At 42.0% G+C, this 12,405-nt stretch overlaps 1 protein-coding gene across 2 annotated transcripts in view; it reads right to left on the bottom strand.

The window, feature by feature from the left end:
* irak1 (interleukin-1 receptor-associated kinase 1) overlaps nt 1-12,405 on the bottom strand; it is a 62,757-nt gene that overhangs the window by 2,190 nt on the left and 48,162 nt on the right. For both annotated transcript variants that reach the window (XM_061805977.1, XM_061805967.1), the window contains exons 9-12: nt 6,576-6,789; nt 6,238-6,306; nt 6,074-6,161; nt 5,907-6,001 (exon numbers count right to left, since the gene is read on the bottom strand). In XM_061805977.1, coding sequence (XP_061661961.1) covers nt 5,907-6,001; nt 6,074-6,161; nt 6,238-6,306; nt 6,576-6,789 — 466 coding nt within the window. The remainder of the gene's footprint in view (nt 1-5,906; nt 6,002-6,073; nt 6,162-6,237; nt 6,307-6,575; nt 6,790-12,405) is intronic.

Raw genomic sequence — 12,405 nt, 5'->3', positions numbered from 1 at the left:
GATGTGCAAGTACGGCATCCAGGAAATAAACTTTGAGGGACACATGGTGGTGGACTTTGCACAAAGGATGGAAATGGCAGCAGTGAACACTTTTTTCCAGAAGAGGTAGGAACATATAGTGAGGTAGAAGTGACCGGAGGTAGAAGGACGCAGGTTGACTACATTTTGTGCAGACGATGTTATCTGAAGAAGGTTACCGACTGTAAGGGGAGAGTGTAGCTCGACACCATAGGATAGTGGTGTTTAGGATGCATGGTGGTGTTAAAGAAGATTAAGTTGACAAAGGTAGAGCAGAGAACCCTGTGGTGGAAGTTGAAAAAGAAAGAATGTTGTGCGGCCTTTCGGAAAGAGGGGAGAAAGGCTCCCGATGGTTAGAGAAGGAAGAGTAGAAGAGGCAAGTGTGAAGGACTAGGAAGTGGCAATGATTAGTAAGGGGGAAGTTAGAAAGGCACTACAGAGCATGAAAAATGTTTGCTGTGGTAATGGATAGGCTGACAGTTTAGGTTAGACTGGAATCCCCTTGGACCATGATGTTTGCAGATGATATTGTGATATGCAGTGAAAGGAGGGAGCAGGTGGAGGAACAATTAGAAAGATGGAGGCATGCACAGGAAAGGAGAGGAATGAAGATTAGCCGAAGTGAAACAGAATATATGTGTGTGAATAAGAGGTGTGGACGAGGAAGAGTGATGCTCCAGGGAGAAGATATAGCGAGGGTGGATGACTTCAAATACTTGGGGTCAACAATTCAGAGCAATGGTGAGTGTGGTAAGCAAGTGAAGAAACGGGTCCAAGCAGGTTGGAACAGTTGGTGGAAGGGGTCTGGTGTGTTATGTGACAGAAGAGTCTCTTCTAGGATTTTGGGCAAATTTTATATAACAGTGGTAAGGCCACCCATTATGTACGGATTAGAGACGGTGGCACTGAAGAGACTACAGGAAGCAGAACTGGAGGTGGCAGAAATGAAGATGTCTAGGAGTGGGCGGGTTGGCTAACATTAGAAATGAGCTCATTAGAGGGATAGCCAAAGTTGGATGTTTTGGAGAAAAGGTTCAAGAGAGCAGACTTCCATGGTTGGGACATGTTCAGAGACGAGAGAGTGAGTATAGTGGTAGAAAGGTGCTGAGGATGGAGCGAGAGGAAGACCAAAGAGAAGGTTGATTGATGTTGTGAGGGAAGACATGAGGGCAGTTGGTGTTAGAGACGAAGATGCAGGAGATAGGCTTAGATGGGAAAAAGATGACACGCTGTGATGACCCGTAAGAGAAAAAGCCAAAAGGAAAAGAAGAAGAGAATGATTTGCCATCATGTTCAACCTTTATTTAAATTACTATATTACAAATACAATATATTTAATGTTTCAAATGCTAAACATGGGTTTTAGCAAGTAATAATTAACTTTGAATTTTATAGCTGGAACACATTCCAAAAAGGACAGGCGCCATGGTGGGTGCCATGATTGGATAAAAAAGGAGCTTCCCTGAATTGCTCAGTCATTCACAGGCAAAGATGGGGCAAGGTTGACCTCTTTATGAACAAGTGCATGAGAAAGTAGTCAAACAGTTTAAAAACAATGTTCCTCAATGTACAAATACAAGTAATTTAGGGATTTCAGCATCTATGGTCCATAATATCATAAAAGGGTTCAAAGAATCTGGAGAAATCACTGGATGTAAGCAGCTAAGCCAAAAAAACAACACTTGAATGCCCGTGACCTTCAATCCCACAAGCAGCATTGCATCAAAAACAGACAATGTGTAAAGGATATCACCACATGGGCTCAGGAAGACTCCCCAACAAAAAAATGTCAGTAAATACAGTTTGCCGCCACATCCGTGAGTGCAACCTAGAGCTATTTGAGAAGCAAAACCCATTTATCAACAACATCTAGAAATGCTGACAATTTCTCTCAGTCCAAGATGGACTGATGAAAAGTGTTCTGTGGTCCGACGAGTCTACATTTCAAATTGTTTTTGGAAACTCCACACGTCATGTCCTCCAGGCCAAAGAAGAAAAGAACCATCCGAAGTGTTCTAGACGCATCATAAAAAAAAACAGCATCTGTGATAGTATGGGGCTGTGTTAGTGCTAATGGCATGGGTAACTTACACATGTGAATACATCCTGCACGTGTCACAACAGTGTGGCTTAGTGGTAAGCGAGTAATAGTATTAGACTGGTCTCCCTGTAGTCAAGACCTTTTACCATTGAAAATTTGTGCCCCAGTATGAAGTGTAATAAGAGCTGAAGCTATCCATAAAAAATGGCACCGACAAAGCTTAAAAAAATTTGTGTCTTCAGTTCCCCAAACATTAATTGATGTTGTTGAAAGGTGATATAAATGCAGCCCTATGGGGGCACAAACCAGTGCATTCTGTAGGCCGGTCCCAAGCCCGGATAAATGCAGAGGGTTGCATCAGGAAGGGCATCCGGCGTAAAAACTGTGCCAAACAAATATGAGCGTTCATCTAAAGAATCCCATACCGGATCGGTCGTGGCCTGGGTTAACAACGCCCGCCCCCGACACTGCTAACCTGCAGGGCGTCGGTGTAAATTGAGCAACTGTGGGTCGAAGACAAAGAAGAGGAGGAAACCGGATCCATCGTCAGAAAAAAAAGAGGAATGGACAGAGCCTACAACTGAGTGTAGGGACTTTGAATGTTGGGACTATGACAGGAAAAGCTCAGGAGTTGGTTGACATGATGATTCGGAGAAAGGTTGATATTCTGTGCATCCAAGAGAGCAGGTGGAAAGGTAGTAAGGCTAGAAGTTTAGGAGCAGGGTTTAAATTATTCTACCACGGAGTAGATGGGAAGAGAAATGGAGTAGGGGTTATTTTAAAGGAAGAGCTGGCTAAGAATGTCTTGGAGGTGAAAAGTGTATCAGATCGAGTGATGAGACTAAAATTTAAAATTGAGGGTGTTATGTATAATGTGGTTAGCGGCTATGCCCCACAGGTAGGATGTGACCTAGAGTTGAAAGAGAAATTCTGGAAGGAACTAGATGAAGTAGTTCTGAGCATCCCAGACAGCGAGAGAGTTGTGATTGGTGCAGATTGTAATGGACATGTTGGTAAAGGAAACAGGGGCGATGAAGAAGTGATGGGTAAGTACGGCATCCAGGAAAGGAACTTTGAGGGACAGATGGTGGTGGACTTTGCAAAAAGGATGGAGATGGCTGTAGTGAACACTTATTTCCAGAATAGGGAGGAACATATAGTGACCTACAAGAGCGGAGGTAGAAGCACGCAGGTGGATTATATTTTGTGCAGACGATGTAATCTGAAGGAGGTTACTGACTGTAAAGTAGTGGTAGGGGAGAGCGTAACTCGACAGCATAGGATGGTGGTGTGTAGGATGACTCTGGTGGTGGGTAAGAAGATTAAGAAGACAAAGGTAGAGCAGAGAACCATGTGGTGGAAGTTGAGAAAGGAAGAATGTTGTGCGGCCTTTCGGAAAGAGGTGAGACAGGCTCTCAATGGACAGCAGAAGCTAACGGAAGACTGGACTACGACAGCCAAGGTAATCAGAGAGATAGGCAGGAGAGTACTTGGTGTGTCTTCAGGGAGGAAAGGGGAGAAGGAGACATGGTGGTGGAACCCCAAAATACAAGGAGTAATACAAGGAAAGAGATTACCGAAGAAGAAGTGGCATACTGAGAGGACTGAGGAGAGGCGAAAGGAGTACATCGAGATGCGACGTAGGGCAAAGGTAGAGGTGGCAAAGGCTAAACAAGAGGCATATGAAGACATGTTCACCAGGTTGGACACGAAAGAAGGAGAAAAGGATCTCTACAGGTTGGCCAGACAGAGGTATAGAGATGGGAAGGATGTGCAGCAGGTAAGGGTGATTAAGGATAGAGATGGAAATGTGTTGACTGGTGCCAGGAGATTGCTAAATAGATGGAAAGAGTACTTTGAGAAGTCGATGAATGAAGAAAATGAGAGAGAAGGAAGAGTTGAAGAGGCAAGTGTGAAGGACCAGGAAGTGGCAATTATTACTGAGGGCAAAGTCAGAAAGGCACTACAATGGATGAAAAATGGAAAGACAGTTGGTCCTGATGACATACCGGTAGAGGTATGGAAGCAATTTGGAGAGATGGCTGTGGAGTTTTTGACCAACTTATTCAACAGAATACTAGCGGGCGAAAAGATGCCTGAAGAATGGAGGAAAAGTGTTCTAGTTCCCATTTTTAAGAACAAAGGGGATGTTCAGAGCTGTGGGAACTATAGAGGAATAAAGTTGATGAGCCACACAATGAAGTTATGGGAAAGAGTAGTGGAGGCTAGACTCAGGACAGAAGTAAGTATCTGCGAGCAACAGTATGGTTTCATGCCTAGAAAGAGTACCACAGATGCATTATTTGCCTTGAGGATGCTAGTGGAAAAGTACAGAGAAGGTCAGAAGGACCTACATTGTGTCTTTGTGGATCTAGAGAAAGCCTATGACAGAGTACCAAGAGAGGAACTGTGGTACAGCATGCGTAAGTCTGGTGTGGCAGAGAAGTATGTTAAAATAGTACGGGACATGTATGATGGCAGCAGAACAATGGTGAGGTGTGCCTTAGGTGTGACAGAGGAATTTATGGTCGAGGTGGGACTGAATCAGGGATCAGCTCTGAGCTTCTTCCTATTTACGGTGGTAATGGATAGGCTGACAGATGGGGTTAGACTGGAATCCCCTTGGACCATGATGTTCACAGCTGATATTGTGATATGCAGTGAAAGCAGGGAGCATGCAGAGGAACAATTAGAAAGATGGAGACATGCACTGGAAAGGAGAGGAATGAATATTAGCCGAAGTAAAACAGAATATATCTGCGTGAATGAGAAAAGTGGAGGGGGAAGAGTGAGGCTACAGGGAGAAGAGATAGCGAGGGTGGACGACTTCAAATACTTGGGGTCAACAATACAGAGCAATGGAGAGTGTGGTCAGGAAGTGAAGAAACGGGTCCAAGCAGGTTGGAACAACTGGTGGAAGGTGTCTGGTGTGTTATGTGACAGAAGAGTCTCTGCTAGGATGAAGGGCAAAGTTTACAAAACAGTGGTGAGGCCAGCCATGATGTACGGATTAGAGACAGTGGCACTGAAGAAACAACAGGAAGCAGAACTGGAGGTGGCAGAAATGAAATGTTGAGGTTCTCGCTCGGAGTGACCAGGTTGGATAGGATTAGAAATGAGCTCATTAGAGGGACAGCCAAAGTTGGATGTTTTGGAGACAAGATTCGAGAGAGCAGACTTCGATGGTTTGGAGATGTTCAGAGGCGACAGAGTGAGTATATTGGTAGAAGGATGCTGAGGTTGGAGCTCCCAGGCAAAAGAGCGAGAGGAAGACCAAAGAGAAGGTTTATGGATGTGGTGAGGGAAGACATGAGGGCAGTTGGGGTTAGAGAGGAAGATGCAAGAGATAGGCTAAGATGGCAAAAGATGACACTGTGGCGACCCCTAACGGGACAAGCCGAAAGGAAAAGAAGAAAGAAGAAGTTGAAAGGTGATATAACAGAGTGGTAAACATGACCCTGTCCCAGCTATTTTGGAATGAGTCGCACCCATAAAACTCTAGGTTAATGATTATTGTATTATATTTTAACATAATAGTCTATCAATTTGAACATTACTGTAAATACCTTGACCTTGTAGTGTATTAAATTAAATATAGGTTGAAAACGATTCACAAAAATATCCTGTTGAACACAACCTCCCCACGTCATTGGAACTGGGTTTGTACAAATATTAAAAAGTTTGAAAATTCATCTTGTTCAATCTGCATACTCGCACATTTCATTATATTTATGGGATCCTCATTACTTTATTAATGTGTTTTATGGTGACCTTCAGTGTCCTGAAAAGAGTACCTACAAATAATATGCATGATTATTATTTACCATAAAGCAAAACATGATCAAACCTCAGTCATGGCAGGCCTCTTCTTCCCTTTCTTGTCCAGGCACCTGCAGGCTAGGGCTACCATTTGCATAGTCCCCGCTATGTCCGAGGCACCCCCTGTTGATGCCACAAGCCCTGTCATTGACGACTTTGTGATGTTGGAAGACAGCCTAATGGGAAAAAACTGACCTATGATAAGCCGTTGATCCAACTGTTCGCGCCAGGCAGCTGCATAAGAATCAGTCAAGCCTTCCTGGACCTCCTGGACTACATCCTTCTGCAGAAGCATGGGAAACTTGGTGAGGTGTGTTCACTTGCACGTGTGAGCATGTGATGGAAAATAAAGTTCAAACCAGGTAAATATCTCCCGACTTCCTGTTTTTCTCCAGAGCTCGCCGACCAGTCAGTACCTCCAATAACACCTGCAGCGCACACACACACACACACACACACACACACACCACACACACACACACACACACACACACATACATACACACACACACACACAAAATGTGACAGGCGACAACATGAGGACCGGTATCGTGCGGCCTTGAGGAAAAGGAGACATTTAAGACTGACCGGTTATGTCACCGCACTCATATTGTCACCTCCTTGCAGCTTTACAACCTACTGCCACTGCACTTGAAAATCTCATCCATCTACAGCACTAGCTATTATAAGGACTCACCACACCAAAGCTGTAGACATCCACTGCTGTACCCAACTGTCCATTCCTCACATACTCCTCTGGAAGGTATGCCAGCGTTCCTCTCACCATGGACGTTCGACCCACTGTGGTTGTCTTGGACGACAGATGGCACGATGAGTTGGTAGACACAAAACGAGCCAAGCCAAAGTCAGCCAGCTTTGCCACCAAGTGGCGGTCCAAAAGGATATTTGAACTGCAACAGGAAGTGGAATTGAGAAGGACATAAGTAAGCTATTTGATGATTACGTTCCCTGTGTTCTGTAAAACAGAAGAAATTTCTGAGGACCCAATTCCTACGACTGTGCTACATCATTCTGCCATAGTACAAATTCTGTCAATGTCTAAGTAAAAAATATCACTGGTGTTCATTTTACATCAATTTTGACCATTGAATATGATGTGAATGTTAATATTTTCCATGTACTTTGCACTCACATTAAAACGATCAATGAAAACAGTTTCATTGTTTCATACATATACAGTCCTGCCAAATTCTACATAAACACAGTGGTTACAACAATAAAAATAAATGGACATTCCTGGTATTTCAGTTAATTACTGCCCCCAGGAGGATTGTGGTACTGGCTAAATATCGGAATAATTGGATTGTGACATACTCAGCAAGTGGCAGTACACTAAAACAGTGGTCCCCAACCTTTTTATCACTGCGGACCAGTCAATGCTTGACAATTTTTACCGCAGACTGAAAGATCAGTAGGGGGCAAGGGGGGCTCGATTGTTTGTATTGAAGATCAATTTTAATAAATAAATAATGAATAATAAAATAATCACAATATAATTAAATAAATATTAAAAATGCACGTGGGAAAATAAACATGAACCAGCAATTGCACATTTTATTCTCTAAATATACCTACACAAGTTAAATTTATTATTATTATTAAACACGCCATTTTATTTTTCAACAGCTGAGATAAATTTGTCAGTTTGAACCATCTACTTTCCTCTCCCCTCTGCCTCATCTCCCTCTGTTGGTGACCACAGCCCTAACGGAGTAGAGGAAAGCGGAGAACGCAAGTGGAGTAAAACCAAACTCCAAAATGACTATGACCTCTACAAACAGTGTCTTTGTAATTTTAACCAAGAGGTAGTTAGAGCTAGGCAGCAACACTTTTCTGAAATCATCAGTAAGAAACTCAACAATACTCGTGCTCTATTTGCTGTGGTTGACAAGCTTACAACCCCCCCCCCCCCCATCAGATAGATCCAGAACTTGTAACAGCTGGCAAATGCAATGAGTTTGCCTGTTATTTTAGTGAAAAAATACAATCCATTAGGTCAAATGTCAGCACAAATTAGCAAAAAGATAGAATGAATTGACGCCACCCAGAGAAAACTCTTAACTTGTCAGAATTTTATACAGTTGACCAAAAAGCTGTAGAGAAAACTGTTCAGCAGTTGAAACCATCAACGAGCTGTCTCGACTCAATCTCCTCTGACTTTTTCAAAACTATTGTGAAGTCAGTGCTACCTGATTTGCAGCAAATAATCAATTGCTCACTTCAGTCTGGCGAGTTTCCCAAAGCTCTTACAGGGTTCGCACGCAGCCCTAAAAGTCTCTAAAAACCCCTACATTTTCGAAGGTGCATTTAGGGGCTGCTAAAAGTCCTTAAAATCCGCGAATACCGGTCAAGCCCCTTAAAAGGCCTTAAATTAAAAAAATATCAAAGGGAGGACCTCTACCACCAAAATTCTCCCTAAAAAATAATTGTATCTTTTATTTGAAAAAAAAATAACAATCCTTCTGGCGTCCAAAACAGCCGGAAATTGTCAACGGAAGTCACCGTGTTCACAACTAGTCGCCATCTTGTCGATATTCCATTGTTTGTTTCCATGAGTAGGCATTTCACTTCGTCTTCGTTACGACGTAGCATAGTTCTTTCATCGATCCAACTTGTATCACGGGGAAGTGCATTTTTCAAGAAGCTTGGGTTGAAAGTAAGGATTTCGGGAGCTGGGTTCGTCGAGATCGGCAAATGTTTTACTGCCATCTGTGCAAGGAGAGTTACCAGCTTGAAAAGATGGGCGTCAAAGCGCTGGAGTCGCACCGGAAAAACAGGAGACACGCTGATTTGGCGAAGACTCTCTCATCTTCCATTGGTATGAATCTGTTTCTAAAATATCAAGATAGTGAAGAATCAACTTCAGGCAGTGGTACTAGCAGTGCATGCGCACTAGGGATCGCAAAAAAACCGCTTACTTTCATAACCGTTTTTCACCGAACAGTTGTAGCAAAAAAACGATAAACCGGTACCATAGTGGTGTTTACATAATTCACCCGTGGGACCTCGAGTTGGGGTGCAGGGTTCCGCATGGACTGTTTTTGTTGTTGCTCTTCCAGAGTGGCGAGTTCACAGAGTTCCCCCCGTTATGCGAGTAGTGTTTTGATGTCTGCCAATAAAACAAGTTTTGTTCCTGTGTCCGACACTCCGACTCCTTTTCTCCGGCGCTACACCATCGATCGTTAATTTACTCCGTGGTAATGGGGTAGTTTGTACACAATATTGACAAACAAGCTTGTTGAATGTGGCTTTCAACAACGCACTCATGTAAGTTAAATTTTTGTTATTTTTTTTGTAAAAATGTTTTAATGTTGACATTCTTCTTTCGGACATTCAGAAAGGGCATGAAAGTATACCGAGCGTTTCCTCGATGCCATGTTTGATGTTTCTTTGATTTAACTGAATGTTCTTTTGAGTCCAACTTTACTCTAACAGCGAAACTTGAAAAAGTGGAAATGATGTTGAAAAAATAGCACAATGTGGAGTACCGGAACTGGAAGAAATGATTAGAAGTTTTAACCAATTTCGAAAGTCCGATTACGGTTTCGGATTAAAAAAAAAAAAAAAACAACAGAAAACCGGTTATAACCCGTTATTTGTAGCCGGTTGCGATCCCTAATGCGCACATACAGTTGTCCAGCCATCGACTTCAACCAGCCAGAAGTCAGGCTTTATAAACGTAGTTCAATACACGAAGGCGGACTCCTTAAAGGCAGAGATCGTGTGGACTTTAAAAGTGATCTGCAGCCATGACAGTTACAAATCTTGTGAAAATAATTCCAAAGTGTTTGCAGTCATGTTCCCAGACAGTGACATTGCTAAAAACTACCACTGTGGGCAAAGGAAGACTTTGTACCTGGCTACATTTGGCATCGCTGCCCACTTTTCATCTCTGTTGCCTCAAAGCCAAAAAAGCCAGACTAGAGACTGACATATCTACGCTTATTGAGAAGGCTGATGAGGAGGCAGAAGAAAAGAGGAATATGAGGTTTATCACCGAGGCCAATGCACTCAGAGGCAGAGCAAAGGACAAGAGAGACACTTTGGCACCTCTGCAGCAACAAATAGAGGAGGCACTGGGTAAGCTCAAGGAGCTAGAGTAGGGGTGCTGAAACAGACATCAGTAGAAGACATTTGTGTATATCGTTGCAATTGTAGTTAGAATCTGTTTTTCTGTATACTGTTATGTGAAGACGTTGACAATGGTCATATCAATGAGAACTACCACAAGGGGCGACAGGTGATCACTGTCACAGGTACTGAGATACTGGAACATTTGATGAACCAAGAACGGTTGATGGCACCATTGGGTGAGTCTTTTTTCCTTACTCTTGATTTCCCACAATAGCCATAAATTTTTCGTGTCGGCCCTAAATTTTTTCTGTGTCAGCCCTAAATTTTTCGTGTCAGCCCCTAAGAATGCCCCTAAAAATCCCTTAATTTTTTTTTTGGTCGGACTGAGTATGAACCCTGTCTTAAAGTAGCTACTGTTAAGCCTCTTCGAAAAAACAGAGCACTTGACGATTCCATGTTAGCAAGTGATAGACCCATGTCAAATCTCTCGTTCATAGCCAAGATTCTTGAGAAAGTTATTTTTGATCAACTCAGCTATTTCTTGAATTTAAATGGACTTTTTGACAAATTTAAATCAGGTTTCCGAACTCATCACAGCACAGAATTTGCTCTTATCAAAGTGCTAAATGATATAAGGTTGAATACTGACTCAGAAAAGGTGTCAATTTTGGTCTTGTTGGATCTCAGCATGGTTTTTGATACGGTAGATCACAATATACTGCTAAACAGGTTGGAAACGTGGCGAGGACTAAATGGATGGTCCTTAAATGGTTCAGGTCCTACCTGGAGGAAAGGAACGACTTTGTGACCATTGGAGATGCTCGGTCTCAGCAAATGGCACTGACCTATGGGGTCCCTCAAGGGTAAGCTCTTGGACCTCTCCTGTTCAACCTGTCTATCAAATTCTTCAAAACTTTAATCTTGACTACCATAGCTAAGCAGATGACACACAGTTATATTTAGCAGTTTCTCCAGATGACTAAAGTTCAATCGAGGTATTGTGCCCCTGTCTAAATCAGATAACTGGATGAGCCAAAATTTTCTTCAACTAAATCACAACAAAACTGAGACAACCGTTTTTGGCAATAAAGAAAAGAGAATTGCTGTTAAACACCTGAACTCTCTATCTTTAAAAACTAAAGACCAAGTCCAAAATATTGGTGTTCTGATTGATTCCGACCTGACTTTCAACAATCATATCAAATCAATCACAAAAACTGCCTTCTACCACCTCAAGAACATATCTAGAGTGAAATCTTGTATGTGTCAAGCAGACCAGGAAAAGCTCATCCATGCTTTTATCTCAAGTAGACTTTACTACTGTAATGGTCTTCTGAGTGGACTCCCCCCCCCAAAAAAAGAGTATTAAACAGCTGCAGCTCATTCAGAATGCTGCAGCTCGTGTTCTGACCAAAACAAAGCGGTCAGAGCATATAACGCCAATCCTAAAGTCCTTGTACTGGCTTCCAGTCAGCTTTAGAATAGATTTTAAAGTTCTGCTACTGGTCTATAAATCACTAAATGATTTAGGTCCTGAATACATGAAAGAAATGCTTACAGAATACAAACCCAGTAGAGGTCTGAGATTGACTCAGGTCAAATAGTGGAGCGCAGAGTCCAAAGCAAACATGATGAAGCAGCATTTAGCTTTCATGCTGCACACAAATGGAATAAGTTGTCAAAAGAGGTGAGGTCACCCCCAAGTGTGAATGTTTTTAAATGCAGGTTGAAAACTCTTCTTTTTTTCCCTAATGCTTTTAAGAATATATGCGCTTTTTGATCATATTACTTGCACTGTATGCGGTTTTAATTGTCTTTTTTAAAAGTATTTTGTTTGTCATTTTTGTTTTTAATCACCTTTTAAATGTTTTATCTCTGTTTTCAAATGCCTTTAATCATGTAAAGCACATTGATTTACCTCGTGTATGAAATTCACCATACAAATAAATTTGCTTTGCTATGCTTTAACGTTCTCTGACTCAGGTGCATGATAGTAACGTTAAAACATGCAGTCACACACATTTGAAAATGTACGGGTGTGGTCAGTCTTGCCCGCAGATATAAAGTTACGGGTGTGGTCCACCAGTCATACCCGCAGATAAAGAGTGTGATTAGGGATGGAATCTCAAGATCTTAAAATAACTTACTGAGTTGTTATACCAGAGTATGTAGTTGTTACCTAACACCATAATCATAATTTATTGACATTGCACTGAGACAGACATTTTTAAAGAGGTCAACAGAAGTTCAATTTCAAAACTAAGTATTCATATTAACAAATCATTTTATTTCATCATGATGTATTGTAATAATTATCGTAATTTACAGTATAGTCTATCAATCCATTGATGAAAGCTAGCAGTAGATCTATCCATCCATCCATTTTCTTTACTGCTTATCCTCACGAGGGTCACAGGGAGTGGTGGATCCTA

The sequence above is a fragment of the Syngnathoides biaculeatus genome, chromosome 2 (genome assembly GCF_019802595.1).
Source record: "Syngnathoides biaculeatus isolate LvHL_M chromosome 2, ASM1980259v1, whole genome shotgun sequence".
NCBI classification, from domain to species: Eukaryota; Metazoa; Chordata; class Actinopteri; order Syngnathiformes; family Syngnathidae; genus Syngnathoides; species Syngnathoides biaculeatus.
Note: the sequence above shows the minus strand (reverse complement) of the source record. Positions and strands in the feature narration are given on the sequence as shown.